Source organism: Lipotes vexillifer, unplaced genomic scaffold (genome assembly GCF_000442215.2).
Source record: "Lipotes vexillifer unplaced genomic scaffold, Lipotes_vexillifer_v1.1 scaffold329, whole genome shotgun sequence".
Taxonomy (NCBI): domain Eukaryota; kingdom Metazoa; phylum Chordata; class Mammalia; order Artiodactyla; family Lipotidae; genus Lipotes; species Lipotes vexillifer.
In genome coordinates this window covers 5,159,780-5,180,918 of record NW_006774067.1, presented here as the reverse complement: position 1 = coordinate 5,180,918, position 21,139 = coordinate 5,159,780, and the positions used below count along the sequence as shown (strand labels likewise).

The window sequence follows — 21,139 nt, the reverse complement described above, 5'->3', positions numbered from 1 at the left end:
AAAATACACTGCAATCTGCCACACCACTTCCTTTATTGGAGATAAAACCCCATAGCCTAAAATGCCTCTTTTGTGTTTTCCCCCCGAAAGGAGTGGGAGAGTGTAAGGAACTGCAGTTCTCAATGACTAATCTTTTCTCACTGTATAACATTTCTTTGCCCAAAGGAAGACTTTAGTCATAATGTTAAATATTATATTCATGTTACTACAATAACTATCAACTTTCACCCCAAGTTTTAATATTCTAATTATTACTTGTTCAAAGCACTTCATTAAAAAGAAAGTAAAAGTGAATATGGAAGGATGACAGGAACATATACCTCACTCGTAAGCAGTGCTTGCTATTCTTTTGTGGAGGTTAAAGTGAGTCTGTAAAATGACAGGAAGAAAAGGTGACATTATCTTTAAGGCAATATAATTTCTATAAGATAGCTTCATGATTTTAAGTAGCGATACGACAACTGATCAAAAAGGAAACAGCTGCTTAACATATGCTAAGGCCTCTGCCTGCATGACTGTGAGCATGTGAACTGGGACCTCTGGAGTTGTCACAATGTACAGCCTGCATGGCTGGATCTTGCAGTTGCATTCTTTTTTTAAAAAAGAGACAAACGTTACTGCTGATGGAATTGTTAATGCAACAAATGGTAGGTTTTAGAATTTACAAAAACTCAGCAGTCTCGAAAAAACTATTGAGACATTTCAATTAATACCAAAAATATTACACTATGGGGAGACAGACTGGAAATATTTTTCCAAGCACCTAACAGTGGTTTTCAAATAATCAGGGAAGGAAAAGCTTTCAAGGTTGAATAGTTAAATGCATACAGTGGAGGAATACCCCTCTGGGATTACTATCTTCCACCCAAGTTTCTTTGGTTTTAGAGAAAAACCATATAGCCTCTTTTTGGTTTAATGAAAGACGCTAGATAAATGGGTTCTGTTCTTGACCTCACCAAACAGCACTTACTAGCTAAATATGCACTGTCTGGTAGGCACATTAGCAGAGCATCAAAACATGGCTTTATTTTAACTAAGCATTATAAAAATGTACCGATGTACAAATTTGCCTAGTATTTCATGGGGCTGTTGCTCTGTCTTCAACAATTAGATTGCATTGTAGCTGTAAGACCAGATTTGTGGCAGTGTGTGTGTCATTAACAATTTTTCTACCAAGCGCAAATAACCCACTACAGACTGAAAACAAAACAAAACAAAGCAAAATAAAAACAAAGTCACCTTTACATTTGGTCATATTGATATTCAACGTAAGACCGCATGTCACTAAGCAAATCATTCAAACTATAGTTGGGAGATACTTTCTAAACACCGTGGTCGTAAGAACAAGGAATTGAATGAGGGTGCAAGCCTATCTGTTCACTGTCCTCAAAACAGAACAGGACCCATCTTCTCGTGAATTTAAAAAGACACTGGAATGTTTTTATGGGAAAGCAGTTCAAAATAAGAAGTACTGATATAGTTATAGTGAATATCCATATCTCCTACTTCAACCCTTTCCCACCGGAATGTGAAAAGTGAATAAAGACAGCAACATTTTTCAAAAAGTTAACTTATATTAAAAATAATTTTATAAACAATTTTAATACTACAAAGTAGTATTGCAATACAAAGCAGTTCAAATATTAACTGTTCTTTAAACTGTTAAACTTTATTATAAATTAAAATTTCTTTACAAAAAAAATTGCACATAATATTTGACCACTCTTAGGTTCTGATGCACTGGCATTTGCAATAGTTTCTTTAATCTTCAAGTTAAACAGTCTCGGCAAGGAGTCCAGAACGTAGAAAGGGCAATAAACAACCCTGTTAGAGCATTCAAGTGCAACTAGCAGACTTGTGGCCATGGCAGTTACACTTTCCTTAAGATGGACTGCTTAAGTTTTAAATCCTGAAATGAAGAATCTCAAAAGGTTTAAAGAGGAAAAACTAAAAGGGACTGCCGGCTTTTTACTGTAAACACAGCCCTGGAAATTAAATCCCAAACAAGAATCTCTCAGGCATCAGAGAGTGTCAAGTGAATCAGGAATAGCACAACATAAAGGAAGGGGGAAAAGTAAAAAATAAAAACAAAAACAAAGCAAAATGAAAATAAATGTCAGTCACTTTGAGGAACTATACTTACGTACATGATGTTATGAGAATCTGGCAGGGCCTAGAAGCAGGCCAAACAGGAAGTTCATTTATCCAAGCGAAGAGGGTCATGTTCATTGCTTCCGGTTTTGAGGATAGGATATTGTAGGGGACTTGATATGATCAGTAATGCTTGTCTGCCTTACACAGACCTTAGCCAGGGATCAGCCTAATCTTGAAGGATCATTCAAATAATTTTTGGCAATTATTATAAGGACTTAGAACTGACTGCACCCAGTGTTCAGTGATTCTTGCTTTCTGTTTTGTAACTGTTTAAATTTAAGAGCTCATTTAGGCTGACTCCAATCTCTTGGCACTTGGAAACTAGTTTTCTCAGGTTATCAGTTTTACCTCCTTCTGATGCTTCAAACAAGAGTTGCTGTAAAAGACAGGGAAGCATAGAAGTAAGACTTAGCTAGATTTTGAGCATTACCACATCAATGGATATGGCACATGCAGAAAATTTATAGGAAAACTTCAAGATGAAATAAAAGATAAAAAGCATTACATCTTTCCACAGTGATGCACAAAGAGGTAACTTCTGTAAGGCTCTCTGATATAAACGGTGGACCTATAAGATAGATATATATACAATTCCATCAGGAAATGTGGTGGAAAACACCTTCATAATCCTAACTATTTGAATGGTACTTCATAATATAACAACATTCAAGACAACATGGTTATGCTGGATTTTGGAGTTTCCAAACATTTAGAGTTCTTAGGATGTTAACTTCTATGCTTTAATCCTTTTAAATTGAGAAGTCAACAAAAAGGGCAGAATAGCTATTTAAAAAAAAAAAAGCAACCCATCTGATAGTCAATCATGGCTTACCTCTCTTTGTCCCTTTAGAACAATCTCAGCAGCAATGGCTCTAAGAAAAAAAAAAAGGAATATAGAAAAGGGAAAAGAAAAATTTATATATCTTTGAACAAAATGAGATACTACCACTGGCAGAATACTGACTGTGGGAATCTGAGTACAAAACTTCCTGAAAGTAACAGGCTAAATTTCCAAGGAGGGTAACCTATAGTGAAAAGAAAAATTCAACAATTTTTATCAACTTTACAATAATAAAGCAGACCAGTGTTTTGAACATAAATAACGTTCATGAAAAATACTCATAATTACTAGTAAAAAAAAATACTTGGCACTAACACCTTTCAAAGAAAGAAGATATCAGATTATAATAGGGGGAAACCCCGCATTTCAAAAGAGATAGTCTTAATATGTGTATAGCAGATCTGTTTGTTTGATAACAGTATTGTTATCTATATGTTCTCCTTCAAGGAAAATTAAAACTATCCATTTTGCTTTTAGAGGCAATTGTTAAAGAGCACGCCTTCACTCTTGGTATAAAACCTCAGCAAGTGCCAAAAACAAATCTAAATTAGAAGAAAGATCTCTCCAGGGGGAAAAATAGATGTCATTTCAGATTTACCTGTCTGGAGCAAACCTTATAAATAAAAGCAATAGCTATAAAAACATGTACATGATTGTTGCATTACATTTTCCAGGTGGCCAGGCATGTTGGGATATTATATGTAAACATCTTGGCTTGAAGTTTCAGAATCTGAACATTGCTTTCTTCCCATTCATGTTGAAGTAGCCTGTAAAGTACATTCAGGAAAATGAACAAAAGCATTGCAAGTATAGGGAACTCCAAATGAGCTCTATGAGCAGAATGTTTGATGAAGCCTAATTTTTGGTCAGTTAAATTCTATCAAGGCTATTCAGCAAGTATTTGTAGAATGCCTCTTACAAAACTTACCCTGGGAAAGAAACATGCAAACTAGCAAAAGGTCTAGTCAAGACCCGTACCATCTTCAACAAACTAAAATAAGGCTGATGTATTCCTATAGGATACTAAAGCATTCTCTCCAAATTACACTCCACATTCTCCCTCCCCGTAAATTTTCTAAGATAATGAATTGATATATTAGTGCAATTTCTTGGTATTTTTCTTCCTTTATTAAACACAGTATACTTAATTGTGAATGTTTCTTGAGCTAAAATGTAATAAGTACAGTGACTAATTATTAAGTTCTCGATTCTGAAAAAAAAAGGACAAGGATGACCTTAAGGAAATAAGAAGTATCAAAAGTAGAACTTTACCAACAAAACCAACAATTAAACTACCTATATTCCAAAATGCCTATCATTATAGAAACTACTCAAAACATCAGCACATTTTCTATTTCACATGTTTTATCAAAGGTGATGTTTTATAATACAAATTTCTATAATTAACTTTGGCAGATTAGCATGCTTATTACTAAGAATCTTTATTATAAAACGCTATGGCGTTATTTTGTTACTCTTATCACAGTCTTAGGCCTCTGAATTTTTTTCAATCTCGTATCATTTTCCTACATACATGCTAGGTGGAATCTAAATGCTCTAGAACACAAAGGAATATTTGATAACTATTTTAGGCACCTTATAATCCATAAAACAAGCTTAGAAACATAAGACACAACTGATGCAGTGGAAATGACAGCACAAGTAGAAGCCAAAGCTTTAGTATGCCGTGTACCTTTTTGAATCAAAAAGCACAATTCCTGAGGGTTGAAATGGATTTTACTCTATCAGAGCAGAAAAACTACAAAGAAATGCTCTAAAAGAATCTTGTAATTGAATGTATGAAATCCCTGGATAAGTGTTTCTTAAATGTGGTTTGAGGGCTCTAGCTCAGGAATCTGCATTTTAAATAACCATCCCAGGAGATTCTGATGTATGTTAATATTTGAGAATGACTGACGTATATGAAAAGAAGTCACAGTAGGACTTCCCTGGTGGCGCCTGCCAATGCAGGGGAAACAGGTTCGAGCCCTGGTCCGGGAAGATCCCACATGCCACAGAGCAACCAAGCCCGTGCGCCACAGCTACTGAGCCTGCACTCTAGAGCCTGCGAGGCACAACTACTGAGTCCGCATGCCACAACTACTGAAGCCTGAGCGCCTAGAGCCCATGCTCTGCAACAAGAGAAGCCACCACAATGAGAAGCCCTCACACCACAAGGAAGAGTAGCCCCCGATCGCCACAACTAGAGAAACCCCACGCACAGCAATGACAACCCAATGCAGCCAAGAATAAATAAAAAATAAAATAAATTAATTTAAAAAAAAGTCGAGACTTCCCTGGTGGCACAGTGGTTAAGAATCCACCTGCCAATGCAGGGGACACAGGTTCGAGCCCTGGTCCGGGAAGATCCCACATGCAGCGGAGCAACTAAGCCCGTGCGCCACAACTGTTGAGCCTGCGCTCAAGAGCCCGCAAGCCACACTACTGAGCCCGCATGCCACAACTACTGAAGCCCACGCGCCTAGAGCCTGTACTCCGCAACAAGAGAAGTCACCGCAATGAGAAGCCCGCACACCGAAATTAAGAGTAGGCCCCGCTCGCTGCAACTAGGGAAAGCCCGCGTACAGCTTATCTCTTTAACACTTAAAAACCTCTTAAGTAATACTCCTTTGCTGCATAAAACATGCTTTGTGCTTATAATGCATGTACTATGGACAGATGGTATGTGCTTAGGGGACACAGGTGAACTTTACTTGAATTATATGCCCCCTTATAATCTGCAGTTTTCTGAAGTGACTAGATCTCCACATTGACTTTTACACGAATAATTACATATTGCTTAACAACTCTGAAATTAAAGTGGAAATGAGGCAACAGCCAAAGAGCAGACTATTACCAAGTTTTCAAGAATAATTTTATATGAAGAGCCTATACAATTGAGCTAAGAATTTTATTTTTTCTTACCTCAGTGCAAGTCCAGAATTAGTTGGCATAATTGAGCAAAACCGTTCCAAGGTTTTGGAATGCTGGATCTTTGGAATACAGCTCAAATAAAAGAAAATAACCTGTGAAGGTTGGGGAGGTGGGGAAAGGAATACAACAAAATGTGAAATCCAGTTACCTATGTGTTTTAATGAGAAAACCAAAATGGTCTTTAAGACATGAATGTATAAATTATAACAATGTATGATGCTGTGAGTTACAGTTCCTACCATTAATTATATTAGTGACTTTCCAAATATGAATTAGGAAATATGGTCTAGTGATGAGAGCCATGGACTGAGAACACTGACAAGAAGCCAGGAGTCCGGGTTTTCATTCCTGAGTCTACCTTTACTTGCTGTATAGCTGGGCAAGTCATAGGGCTAATAATACCTGCCACATCTTGCTCATGGAATGCCCGTGTGTAAATGACTTAATGTCCATAAAGTGGTTTGAGATCCTGGGATAAAGAATGGCATAGAAGTACAAAGCATAATAATTGGTTATCCTGGTAACAACAAAACCACCCCACCAAAAAAAATAAATAAATAAAACACAGAGATGTTTTAGTCTATATTGAGCTTTAGTAGGAGCTTTTAGCTTACACGCACTGAATAAAAGGGGTCTCTGAAAATAAACCAATTTTTAAAAAACCCTTTGCTTCACTGCCTATAAGAAGATGACCTTGTAAATATATCAATATCCAGACTCTACTCTTAAAATTCCAAACAGCATCTGATTTCAGCTTTCTTATGTCCTATGTACAGCTATATCTGCTTGACAAAATACTGATAAAAAGAGCAGCTACAACATGTAAGCACATTCTTACTTATTTTGAAGTTATGGAATTTTTCATTCAGTAAAATTTCCAATTACTCAAGCAAAACATTACTGACATTATTACAATTACTTCTTTTGATCTCTCTTCTTTAATACGTCTTAAACCTTAACATCTCTTCACTTTTGCTTCAATGCTAAATTTTCTTAAATAGAAGATAACCAATATGCACATTTTATCTTAACTGAACTTTAAAGGGCTCTGTGCCTAGATTTTGAAGAGATAAATAGAAAACATGGTCAAGAACAGTAAACGCTAGTAAAGTGGTCCTAGGAAAATCTCTCGATATTAAACAGGAGTTTTGCTATCATTTAAGTCCCCTACTTTGTATAAATATCTAAAGAAAATAAGTTTTAAATTCTTACCCTATTATGAAATTCATAGTTGGACCAGTAATCAGCACTGCTAAAAGGAATGGGGTATCGGACAGGGACTGTAACCAAACATCTATTCACTAAATCAGTAAAAAATCTGAATTCCTGGACTTTGTTTCTGGATCCAGCAGCTCTATTATTGGCAAAGACAAGATAACTGCCAAAAGAAAAACATCATAATTTAGAATAATTAAGCCAGCAATTCTCTAACAAGAAAGCTCATCAACCCTTCCCCAACCATATCCCCTTATTTCAAATCCCATTCTTATTAAGAGGAATTAAACTTACTCCAGCCAAATCTTCTGCACTATATCAGACTTCATGGCCACCCCTAACGCTGCCTCATATGCCTCCACTGTCTCTTTAATACTTGATTGAAGAGGATGACAAAGGCTGTTTAAAAAATGAAGGAAAACATTGTATGTCTACAGCTCAATTCGATCAGGTAAAGGAATGACAAAGTATAAACATTACAGATATTATTACAATAGAATCCTTCTTTTGATCTTTCTTTTTTTAATAACGTATAAACCTTAGCATCCCTTAAATTTTGCTTCAATGACTTTAGCAACAGGTTAATTTTAACACAGTGTAATTCAGTAATAAATAACAGATGCAAGCCTAGTATGCAACATTTCTCTCCACAGTAGATAATGTCTCACCAGTATATCAGCCACAAATAAGGAACTTGGTGGTTAAACATTTCATCATCAAAATTTCCTTTACATAAACGGGCTGGAATATCAAGTGGTCCTGGGATATTTAAGAGATACCTAAGGAAAAATATCATGTTTGAAATTATGCCTATGTACACATGGATTACTATTGCTTTTTTTAAAAAAAAATCCTGTTTCAAGTAAAACTTCCTTGTTTATACAGTAATGAGACTTTATTTTCATGCGTATACCATACTGCTTTGGTCACATCTCTAGCATCATATATTTATTATCTTATACCTACTTGAATAATTCCTCTTCTAAAATGAATTTTTTAAATTTTATAGCCCAAATTAAACAAACCACCATAATCATCTAATGAAACCTAATTAAAAACAGAGAAGAACACATGAGACTACCAAGTATCTAAAATTTTCCCACAAAATCTGCACTTTCTTGAAAAAAAAATTGAGTTATATAACTTGATATCTGAAAACAATTTCTCTCTCACATACACATATACACACAAATACCACTCTACATTTAATTTTAGACATGATATAAAAGTGTATTCTATAACATATTGGCCCATAAGGCACTTGTCAAAAAGAGGTCTATGATCAAATAAGATTGAGAAATACCGCAAATTAAAGCCCCCTCTTAAAAAGCCACAACACATATTAGGATATTAAAGGCGCTAAGAAGCCAATCAGTAAAAAAATCTATTTTACTTTGGTAATTCAGGTTTCCCCCCAATATATTTGAATCTGTGTGTATAACATTACCAGCATCTTCAGGAACAATGTTTTTAAAGGAAATACGTTGATTTCAACAATGACAACCTAGTATTAACTGTTCACAGTGAATTTAGCAATTATTTCAAGGAACTAAGTTTTAATGGATTAGAGAGGCTGTATGGCGGCTGGGGTGGAGGAGGTTGTGTGCTGGGGGCCGTAAGAAAGGGAAGAAATGGTACTTCTAGAAGGCAGATTATCATCCCGACTTGGCCATAACTAGCTGTATTACCATGAGTTAATCACTTCTAAGAATACTGACTTTTCTCAACTGAAAACTGCAGTAAGTAAGAAGAGATAACTTTAAATCTAATCTATGTAAGACTACCCCTATGCCAACTTCAGTAAGGTGAATGAAATCCCCAAGTTAACTTTTATGGTTATCTACTAGTCTTTAAATTGATTTGAAACACATGAAAATTACTCCATCTCAATCTTTCTGTCTGTCTTTATACTAAATTTTACACATAAAATTTTCCAGTATAAAATTTATACTAAATGTTATATAGAAAAAGAAATGACAGACTCTAATTCTAAACAAATATTACAGTTCTATGTACTTTGCTTTACAATTTCTACTCATGAAATAAAAAAGTATTTTGAACTTATTAAGAGCACTGACTTCTCCTATTAATAAGCTTCGGCTCTTTAATAAATTTTAAAAATTTCTATCAATACCAAATAATGTGGTAATGCTGAAAACTCTCTCACTTACTGCCATTCTCCTAATATTTGACTTTTGTATAAATATCTAAAAAGTAGATAGGCTCTCATCTGTGCAAGCTTTCACCACATCTATCCAAAATAAGGACTTCAAATTGTCTAAGTAAACTAAGCACAGGATACCTTTTCCTCATAATTCTTGGTGAATTATGAATTATAACTTTACACAAAAAAATTAATAAAGCAAGATGACTTAGCAAATAATGAGAAGATTATTTGGAGGTAGCCCACTTTCACATTTTTATTGTCACTTATTTATTCTGCTTCATTAAGCTGACATCAAGAAGATCTGAAGATCTTTGGCCATGGCACAAACTGGCAGCATCTTCTTCAAAGCTAAAACAGTTACCTCCATTCTGAAGGGAAGATCAGAACCAGCAAGTCTTTAAAAGTCTGGTTCAGCCTTGAATTTATCCTGTGCTTAAGTCTGAGATGTTAAAGCAATCTAATTTAAACAGGGAGAAAGTCAGCATGGGGAAGCTAAACAATCTCTAAATTTCTCATACAATAGTTTAATTTTTCTCTATTAATTTGCATTTCAAATTATTCTTTTGTAATTAATTATAAGATGTTAATCTATATGTAGCAAACCAGAAAGACTTTCAGGAAGAGTACTAAAATCACTATGTCAATAAACTGGCTATCTACCATAAGACGACAGATGTAAAGACTCAAGTCTGGTAAAGAATGGTGACCCCAAACTTTTTGCCATATCTCAAATAAAACTGCCAGGTTCACAAAATATTCTAGGGTGGATAGACCACTGACTCAACAAAATGTGGGTTATTTTTGAAAATATTTTTTTATATAACACTGCTATACTGTGGGTGGGTGCAGGGAGGGAGCACCTAAGAAAAGAAAAATATATGCAAGCATTAGACTTGCATATATAAATCTAAGACTCTATCTTCACTTAGTATTTTCCACAAGAATATTTTTTTAGGAGATATCCAGCTTAGACCTTTCTTCTCTCAGTTCTTCCTAACATACAATAAAAAAGTATGTCATGACAAATATCTTCCTTTTGATGCTGTTTTACTTAGGATCAGCAAACTACACCTACCTTCATCAATAAACTTTTATTGGAACACAGCCATGCCTATTCATTTATATACTGTCTATGGCTGCTTTCTTGCTACAAAGCAAGGTTGACTAGTAGCGACAGGCCATATGGCTTGTAAGCCTAAAATATTTACTATCTGGCCCTTAAGGAAAAAAGTTCGCTGATCCCTACAGAGAGATGAGGAAGAAGGAAAGAGAATGTTAAAAGCCTCCAAAAAACCCCACCCTTTAGGATCTGAACAAGAACTCACAGGGAAACAAATAAAGGTAGTAAATACAGAACTCTATATAAGCTACTGAGAAAGTGACGGTTGAGAAAAGAATTCTCCAAAGTTTCTTACTCAAAAACCTTTCAGAAGTTAAAGCGGTTCTCTTTAGAATTTTTTTTTAAAAAGGCATATTATTTACATTCACTTTAAAATCACCAATCCAATAAATTAAACTCATTTTTTCGAAAATCACTGAGATTGTCTCAGGATAATTTGTTGCTACAGTATTAATTGCTAAAATTAACAAAGACAGTAATTAAAAGAAGCATGAATCACCATGGTGTTAACATAAATTTAGTGTTCTTAATCCAAAGAATGCAAAACATTTTACATCTTGTGTCTATTTTTATTAAATTCTACTGCCCTTATAACAATTCTGTAAGAGGGTATTCAAGTGTCTTAAAAAAAAATCAGTCTAAAATATAATCAATCCACCAAGAAATTGGTAATCTTTCCACTGAGCTACACTATTTCTCATCCCTGTACAAATCAAGAGTTCTACAAACTTACCGAAACAGATCCAAGTTACTATACTTCTCAAACCCAGGTTTAAAGAAGGATGCGATAAACTTCCGCAAAAATGGAAGAAGATTATCTCCTCGATTCTATTTTTAAAAGAAAGAGGAGGGATACACATTAGGCTTACAATGTTTAATTAAAATCTTTCAAGGGAGGAAAAGCCCTCCCCCGCCCCCCCCAACCACTGATTAGATTAGGTTTTTTGAGTAGGTGGAGGTAGAGATGACTTTTGTATTCTGATCTCCAAATTGAACTAAACATTAAACAGTTTAACACCCAATATACCACAAGCTCAAATTTCACTCACCAATTTCACCAATTAGCCATTAAGCTCTATTTACATGTTTGGCACTGTGCTAGGTGTTGGGAGTAGGGGAGCTCTAAAATAGAATAAGACATGGTCCCTGCCCTCTAGGAGTTCTTAAGAGTAGTATACAAAGTAGCTATAAGCAAAATTACAATGTAATGTAATTAAGTGCAATGGTAGAACTATGCATGAGGTATTATGGCAGAAAGAGAAGGAATACTAACAGTATTGCAAAGGGCAAAAGGATCAGTAAAAGCATCCCGAAGAGGCTGATGCCTGAAACATCTTAAAGGATGAATAAACGTGAAACATGAAAATATCATATTTAAGAATTATGAAAAAAAAGAATTGAGTCTTTTTTTTTTTTACCTGCGAGATGAAGAATTTGCACGTATGATAAAAAACTTCTGCATTCTGAAGATTTTTTTCAAATGCAGTAAGCCACACTGCCCTAGCTTTGTCGTGCTGATTTGTTTCCAAATATAAAGCAACAAGGGATTCCAACAACTGGCAGTTCATGGGACATGATTCCAATAAATATTTACAAAGCTTCACTGCAGCCTCATACCTTCACAAGAAAAACACACATTTAAACACATGAAAAAATCAATTTTTAATATGAGGTTAACTGCTTGTCAATTAAGTTTTACCTCTCAAGAAGCTGGTGCAGAACAATCATGTTTGTGTAAAGTGGAACACAAGCCTCTACTCTTTCCTCAACAGTAAGGCTCTCATCTGTGCAAGCTTTCACCGCATCTATCCAAAAACACAATAACATGAATCAAACATAAAATGAATTATGTGACTGTGTTATTTAATCTCTAAGGTAGCCTATTCTTTTGTTTGACTATATCTTATTCACCTTTACTAAACTTCTGGTTTTCACCCAAAGGAGGTATTTCAGATATCTCCAAACTCCCAAAATTGAATCTTTCACCCTCACTTTCTTGTTAAGAATAAAACATCCAATATGAGCTCTTGCATCTTTGCATTTATACTAAATTCCTGAAAAATTATGTCAAAGAAATTAAAGAATGAATTATCTTTTCATCTTTCTCCGACCCACTTCAAGAGGCCTTGCTCTGCTGATCTACAGCCATTTAAACGTCTCCCCCTAAACTAGATCTTTTCCTTACTCCTTCAAAACACTTTTCCCTTTGTAAAGAGTCCTTTACTCGATCTTGCTACTTCTTAGAGAAAAGTCCTCCACTGTTTCACTTTGCCCAATTGTCACCATTTCCTCCTTGCCCAAGGTGGTATGACTTCCCAGAACTGCTGAGTTTAAAAATGAATACCATTCTGAAACAGCACTTTTGAAGTTCACTTATAAGGATCCTATCTAAACAAATCTATCTCTACATTCATTTTATCTGATTAGCATTTAATAATGTTCTTCCTCTTCTTTTTAATTTCTTCTTGCCTCTGCTTCCAAGAGATTGTTTATATTTTCTCTTGGTCTCATTCACTGACTCAATTCTCCCTTTTATCCCTTATAGCTATACTTTAAAATCTCCATTTCCTCAAAGAAAGTATCTCATAGCTTCAGTTGGTGAATAACTTACTGGGAGTGCACATTAAAAACTGTAAAGCACTATATAATACAATAATTTCTATGTTGATAACTTTCAAATCCATTTCTCTATCCATAATTGTCCATTTAAGGTGCACTTCCTTATTTCCTTCTGCCAACAAGCATTTCTACTTGGGTGACCAATTATCATTCATAAATACCACTCCTACTACCAAAACCAGTCTTCCCAATTCATCAGTTTTCTATTAGTACCCTTTCCTTTTCCTGGTCTCAAAACCCTGAAATCATCTTTGACTATTTTTTCTCTTCTTCCCTGACATTTAATCTGTCCCTAATCTCTATACGGTAACTTAAAATGTCTCCAATAAATACTCTCTCTTTCCCAGGTTACTTTTTTTAATGCCTCAGTTATGGCTGTCAGCTTCTGGTTGGTTTTCCTACCTTTGGTATCATTTCTCTCCAGCATATTCTTTCTTTCTTAAAGAACTTCTATTGCCATCAAGCCTACCATACTTAAAAGTTCTTGAAAATCTGGTATCATTTCCACTTATCAAGCTTAATTCCTACTGTTCTCCAGCACAAAAAGTCTCACTTTGATAAGGACTCTCCCTTCTTCTAATCTCCCTTTAAATCCATTGCACCAATTCCTATCTACTTGTTGCTTTTTGTTTACTTAGCTCCCCTAATAGGAACGTCCTTTTACTTCCTTTCTTCCCTAGTTTATTCAATGAACATTTACTAAGCGCTCAGTACACTGCCAGACATTATAGGTCCTTGAGAAATATAAAAATAAAGACAAGAGTCCCATCTTTGAGGAGGCCCACCATGTCAGTCACATTATAGGCAAGCTTCAAAGTCCAGCTCCAAGTCCTAATTCATCTGTGAAGACATACTTGATCATGCCAACCTGCAATAATCTCTTCCCTTCAGGTTTATGGCCTGTACCATGTAATTCTCTAAATCACAGATCCCAGTCTCTTCTCTAAGCACAGAATTTAGACTATATACTAATAGACAGTTATGTGGCCTCATATGTTTATTAATTATGTCAGATGTATAGATTTTATCTTCTGACTAGGCTATATACTTCTTATTAGAAGGGAACAGGCTTTATATCTTATATATGTTCCAAAGCAGATACCTCGGTTAGTACATAGAGGAATCAAACTCACTGATTGATGGAAAAAATATTAATTACTTGAAAAAATAAGGTATTATCTTTTAACTTTCACCTTGATAGATTGCTTTACAAAAATTTACCTGGTTCTATGATTCAATCAACTCATTAAACCTATGTAAATATGCTATATTATGTACATATTTAGCTGATATCCTTTGCCACAATCAGAAAAACGTAGCTTTCATAGATGCCAATGCCCATCTTATCTGATTCAATCCTTAATTTTTTAAGCATTTATATAATAAAGTGTAAAACTTGCAATACATAAATTTGTTTCATTTAATTTTGAAGAATCATAATAAGCAGTAAGTTGATGTTCTAAATAATTTATAAACATTTATACTTACCTTCAAATACTGCTAACAACATGTCAGGATTAGTCTTTACATCTTGAACTGCTTGCCACGGCATTAGAAATGGTTCTATATTAACAATTCTTGAAGGATTGGCATTAGACGGATCATAAAATTTTGAAGGGAGAACGTTGAATTCAATAAGATGTATGTAGGCCAGCCATGCCAAACATCGATCACTTGTTTTAAGGTATTCAGCTACTATTCCATCATTAGCCAATTTCAATGCATTCTAGGTAAAATGGAAAAATAATCTGAAGGTGTTTTTAAAAATATTCCTAATAAGATTCAACTGTGAAGGCAAAGAAGATTAAAAGTGTTTTATTTCTTTGGCATGGTTCTTAAATACCTAAGTCAAAATTCTGATACTCACCAATTTTTTGAATGGAAAAACTCTTTAGAGATATCAATACCAGATTAACATAATTTTTACTATGCTACGGTTTATGACATAATTAATGAAAAGGTTAAATTTATTTGTACATTTTAAGTATCTTGATCTTCAAAATCTAGTAAGATAAAGAGAAAAGAGTAAAAATAAAAAACCTCACCACACCCATATAGATTTTCACTATGGACTAATTTTTTCCCCTTATGGTTTGAATATTGAAGTTTATTCTGGTGGGTACTCAGCAAGTATTATTTTCATTTAAACCTCATAAAGACTCTAAATAAGGTATTACCACTACTAAATAAGCAAAGGAGGAAACAGCTGTAAACTTACCCAAATTCACACAACTTACCAGTAAGTGGCAAACAAAGATTCAAATCTAAAGCCTGTGTCCTTATCTTTCAACAATGCTACCTGTACTGTTTTAAACCTTTAAAAAATTCTCTACAGAATGTCATTAAATGCTATAATAAATGTTTACCTGTAAAACTGCAAGTGCACTTTGGCATCTTCCAGTAAATATGTGTAGCTGAACTCTAAACAAAAGAGCCTCTAAAAGCTGAAAGGACAGAATATCTGATGTTTCCCGCTTGGCTGCTCCCATCAGGTACTCCACCATTCTCTCACATACGTAATCCTTTTCTTCAAAGGTGCTTTCTAGGTGCAGAAACTGCCCGAAACGGATTTCATATGATTACTCCTGCCTCATAAGAATATCTAAAACTACAGATTTTTCACATTTCATTAAGAAACTATCACATATTAAAAATTCAATTTCTATAAAAAGGATAATTACAAATATGTATAAACCCATTGTACAGTACTATAACATAGATTTCCCCTTCTACCACAAGTTGGAAAGTGGAATCAGATGAAAACTAAAACAATACAGATACACTCTCAGAATTATCACTAAAGCAATTTCACGTCTCCTTTCCTTGAATCAATAAATGGCAACAAGACCATGATGGATCTCCAAAAGCTCACGTTTATGATCACATACAATCTGAATTGCTCAGGTGTGTGACTGTATAAAAATTTTGAGAATAGCATTCATATAAGAAATGTGACAAAATAATTAAAAGATTTAATCTTTTAAAGAAATTAAGAGGTCCTTTAAAGACCAAACAACTTAAGGAAAAACATTACACCCTATAATTTATGGTGATCAATAGCATTAACTTTGGTACAAGGCTGCAGGTTAAAAGTCAAGCATTTTTCATTGTCTAAATCTATTCAGTGAGTTAGGAGAGTAAGAAAGTGGCAAGTTCATTCATTAAGGGATACCATGGTATCCAAATCTATCTGTTCTGAATTTCGGTTAGCAAGTAAATGACAGATCTGATAGTAACAGTTTATATGAAAGTTTATCTGAATATAATAATTCCTGAGTTCAGCTGGTAAAAGTTTATATATTAATGAATATTTATTTTATAAGTGAATTAATCTTAAGTTTAAGCCTGGGTAAGAAACACCCCATTTTCTCAGAGAATGAGGAAAAACCCACTTTTTCACCAAATCTTTAAAACTTAGCAAGGTTCGATATTGGTATGATTTACAGATAAAGTTTTTTCCATAAGTAACAAGGGCATATAATAAAAAGACCAAATTATTTCCTGGCTTTCACGAAAATGTTATATAAGCATAAAAAGAATATTATTAAATTATTTTCAGGTGCTTAGCAAAAAATTCATTTAACTTTGCCCAAACCAAAACTGCTTAAGAATAGGTTAGTGTAAAATGTTTTAAAATGTTTGTTTCCTCATTACCAATAAAGTAAACAACAACAAAAATCACCTCTTCACTAAATACTGTCTTGTTTAGTCTAAGTTAATCCTGACCCAGAGAAGTGGTTTTGAGGTTACTGGACAGTGAAAGTAAGGTTATTATTATATCTATATGCAGACAAAACATATGATCTATTAATATTTAAGAGGACCTAAAGAATTATTGATAACACACACAAACACACACACAACTTTATCTTTTCTACTCACCGTCCAAAAACTTTGATAATCAGGAGCATATTCAACAGCTGTTTCACACATTTCCTGCACCTCCTCCTTGGTTCCTCTTTTTGAGAACAATCTGAGGTAATGACACCAAATTTCTGGATTGTCTTTGTTGTTTTCCAAAGCTCGAGCCAGAACATTTAAAGCAGAATCCAAGGACTCGGAACATAGCCTACATGTTTGAAAGAAAAAGCAGGACCATTTTTTTAACACTTGAAGATACTTTTTAAATCAGTCTAGTTCTAATAAGTCAACTTTTTAATTCCATTTTCTATTAGAACCTACCAAGAAGTTAGAATCACCAATGACAAAGGGAGGTAGATTAAGATTTTAAATCACATCCATCCAAAACAGGTCCCGATTTCCCACTGACCCAACAATTCCCTTTTAAGTGGATGTTCAATGCGCATTTACCAGATAAAAACACAGTGTTATAAAACCACTAGATTATCAACTTCAAATGTGCTTTATGTCCATATTCAGCAATACCTTTTATGATTTACACTGGTCTGGGAATGGGAAAAGTTAAACAATTCTCCCTCAAGGCCAGCTACTACCAGCACAAAATAATCAAAGCTTTCAATATAATAGTCCTTTTCAACAGTCAAGGGCTTGCTATCTCTTGGAGGAGAAAACTGTCTCTCATGATCCTATTCATAAAATAATGTACAGTTTTTTGGCCTTCACTCAGTAAATGAGTCAGAAAAGAAAACATTGTAACTTATCCTATCAACATGAAAATGACACACAAGGTAAGTTAAATAAGCACCATATTCAGGTATGTGTGATGTATTAGCATTCTGCAGTGCTACCTTAAAAAAGTTTTTATACCAAGTTTTAAGACAGAGCAGCCTGTTTAAAAATAAAAAACCTTACTATTGTAATTCTAAAATTACAGTAATAAATATTACTCCTGGTAATAAGAGATTATTCCTGGCAATCCTATCAACAAGTAGGAGTCAAAAAACACAATTATGTAATAGGAGCTGTCATTTTTGAGATAAATTACTATTTATCTTATTTGAATACACATAACACCACACACAGAAAAAAGTCAATTCACCAGAATTTAGAGGTTCTTAGACAAGCTTTAAATCTCCAAATTAAAATTAACATAAAATTTAACCTGTTCCACTGTGACTTTATCACAATTTTATTGAGACCATGACTACCTGACATATTAAAAAATCCAATGATTAATTCTTGGACCCCTCAGAATTTACTGTTTTAACTGACACTACTTTGAAATAAGAGCCTACTTAAGTTAAAAACTATAGCTAATTTATTACCCATACACTAAGCCATGCACACAACTCAAGATCTAATCTTAAACTTTTTCTAATAGCTTTAAAACAATTAAGTGCTTTTGGCTTTGTCAAAAAAACAAAGACTCCATTGATAGTAGCAAGGAAACCTAATTACCAGAGATGAAATAAACTTCAAACATAAAAATATAAATGTGCACCAGTTTACACAAAGATAGAAGGGGACGTACCCCTCATTTTGATTCAAGTACTTGTACGCAAGCTTGAGCCAAAGTTGTACATGAGAAGGATTTTCAAGCACACTTGCTTCTAAATTAGCAATGTCATCAGTCTCATTTGTAAAGTATCTGACATCATCTGGAGTGACAACTGTATCCAAAGCTGGAACATTTATTCGGTTCTCTGGCTGGAAGACTATAAGAAAAAGCACTATTAGCTTCACAATTTCTCTAAATCCACAAACCCAAGAAAAAATGATTGGCCTTATCTTTAAAATAATCTAAAAATCTAAAGCTCATAGCTTTAAGGTAGAGCAATCATATAGTTCATTGTCCAAACCAGGACACTTCTAAGAGTAAAAAGGGATGTTAATAAAAATTACACCAGGATGACAGGTATAAACTAGGACTCTGCTGGGCAAACCAGAAGTATGACCTCTCTACTCTAAGAGTAAATGACATCAACTGATAATTCACATTCATTAAGTTTTAAGAGAAAGTTATAATAATTTATGAAAATGATTTATTCCATATTCCACTACATCTAAATTAGAGAAAAAGTGTTAATGTAAATAAGTACAGGAGAGCATATTTGCTAATCCACAAATAGTAGGCAATTAAATTATGCAAACTTGAGAATATAATGTAAGATGTACTTGACAATAAGGCACTCATTTATACATTTCTTTGTTCACTCATTTAATTCATTCATTCTGTGAGCCTACTGCATGTCAGAAAACACAGACTCAAAGATAAAACAAAATAGAACTCCTGCTCTCAAGAAGGACACGGGACAGGCAGTAGTTCTCAAATGGGAGCAGCACTGCTCCCCTCTCCCCACTCAAGTAATATTTAAAGCTGTCACATTTACTAAAGGGTGATCCATGCATTTACTGGGCAGCGGTCATGGAAACAAAACATCCTGCAATAAGGCACAGTCTTGCCCAAGGAAGAACTAATTGCCTTAAACGCCAAGCAGCATCACTTTTTTGAAAACAAACTTTTAAAAGGCTAGTAGATTACACCAAAAGATTAGCAAAGTGTTAGCAAAGTGTAACACCACAATTTAATGATTCTGGATCTTAAATTACTTCTTACCATACTTAATAGGTCCTGTAGACTGTTCCTCATCACTACTGAAATTATTCTCTGAAATAGGTTTTCTCCAAAACTTTGGCTTCCACTTTCTTTTATCTTTGTAGGTTGTAAATGGAGGTGCTAAAGTAGACAGGAGAAGACTGCTGGTTAACAGAACTAGTCTTTTATAGTTTTGAAGGATACCCAAATAGTACTCAAAAAGAGCTGAATTTATTCTATCATGTTACTCAGACATGGTATATATATATTTCTACATAATGCCAAAAAAATTGTTCTCATAAACTCTAAGGTCCTTTTGTGCGAGAGAAAGATACATATACTCACTATGGCCTTTACTTTCATTGATATTGCTCACAAGGAGAACAGCCATCTGGTCCATTGACATTCGATCTTTGTTTACTCCAAAAAGTTTCTCAACATATTTTTCTGAAATCAGAGCAATGCTATCTTCATAAAAAGTATAAAAAACATGGATTACAGAGATGAGGCTAATTAAAGAGTATGAAGTAAAGAATAGTTTAAAAATTAAAGGTACTAGTCAAAAACACCTTATGGCCTTCTAAAGGGCAGGGTCTACATTATCTTAACTACTACAGCAAATCCTACCATATCATGCACCCCAATTTGGACTGAAAAAAAGTATTTCCTAAAACAACCTAAGCAAGTGAAAATTAAAGTCCCTAATTAGGAATGACTAAATAGATTCAGTGATGTTACAATCACTCTGAGTTGTGATAATACTGAATTTAACAAACACTAATTCCCCTACTTCGAAAAGACTTGTAGTTTAAGGTTTAATATTTGGCACTCAATCTGGGGGAAAGCTTAACAACATTTATTCACAATGTCTGGCAGTAATCTATGCTTTCTACAGTGTCAAAGTGTATAAAGTCCTTTTTTACTTCATTGTAGAATCTGAAACTAGTCACCTCAACTTCTAATCCCCCTCTGTATTTTTGAAAATAGTAAATTAAAATAGGGTCTATTTTTAAATCATGGGTAATATTTCTATACTATGTTAACATATTCTTCTAAATAAAGTGAAATATTTAGATGAGCTCCGTCAAAAGAACTGTCTGCAGTAATGGAAATGTCTTACATCTGCACTGTCTTCCTGGTAAGCACTTACCAATACTGAGCTCAATAGTGCCTACTGAGCACCTGAAATGTGGCTAGTGTGACTGAGGAAGCAAATTTTTATTTTAATTAACTTAGATTTAAATAGCAACACATGGCTAGTGACTAATGTACTGGACAGAACAGATCTAGATAAAGTGTCATAGATGAATGTATTGAATTATTATGGCTATTTAAAGATGTCAACAACTGAATATAAAACTTTTAAATTGCCTAAATTCAATTTTCACTTGGGAAACAAGAGGTCTTTAAAACCTGCTGCAGCAGCAATTTCTTCATCAGTGCTTGTCTCTGAACAACCAATCAAAGACAGGTTATATGACAGAATGTCCTGGAATAGCTGTTTTCGGCTAAGCGTATAGTCTTGTGTATGCTGCCTAAAATAAAATAACAACACAGAAAAGACAATCATGTATATATCAAAGCTACATAACCAAGACTGCCTTTTAAATTATAAAATGTTAACAAATAAAA

At 34.2% G+C, this 21,139-nt stretch overlaps 1 protein-coding gene across 1 annotated transcript in view; it reads right to left on the bottom strand.

The window, feature by feature from the left end:
* Nucleotides 1–1,562: 1,562 nt before the first annotated feature.
* Nucleotides 1,563–21,139, bottom strand: part of ZFC3H1 (zinc finger C3H1-type containing) — a 49,505-nt gene continuing 29,928 nt past the window's right edge. Inside the window, exons 18-35 of the mRNA XM_007448775.1 lie at nt 20,921–21,042; nt 19,853–19,954; nt 19,529–19,648; nt 18,443–18,626; nt 16,933–17,119; nt 15,417–15,605; nt 14,539–14,776; nt 12,131–12,236; nt 11,850–12,048; nt 11,165–11,259; nt 7,813–7,923; nt 7,439–7,543; nt 7,142–7,307; nt 5,921–6,021; nt 3,661–3,762; nt 2,987–3,026; nt 2,660–2,722; nt 1,563–2,530 (exon numbers count right to left, since the gene is read on the bottom strand). Of these exons, the coding sequence (XP_007448837.1) occupies nt 2,393–2,530; nt 2,660–2,722; nt 2,987–3,026; nt 3,661–3,762; nt 5,921–6,021; nt 7,142–7,307; nt 7,439–7,543; nt 7,813–7,923; nt 11,165–11,259; nt 11,850–12,048; nt 12,131–12,236; nt 14,539–14,776; nt 15,417–15,605; nt 16,933–17,119; nt 18,443–18,626; nt 19,529–19,648; nt 19,853–19,954; nt 20,921–21,042 (2,368 nt within the window). The 3' untranslated portion in view covers nt 1,563–2,392. The remainder of the gene's footprint in view (nt 2,531–2,659; nt 2,723–2,986; nt 3,027–3,660; nt 3,763–5,920; nt 6,022–7,141; nt 7,308–7,438; nt 7,544–7,812; nt 7,924–11,164; nt 11,260–11,849; nt 12,049–12,130; nt 12,237–14,538; nt 14,777–15,416; nt 15,606–16,932; nt 17,120–18,442; nt 18,627–19,528; nt 19,649–19,852; nt 19,955–20,920; nt 21,043–21,139) is intronic.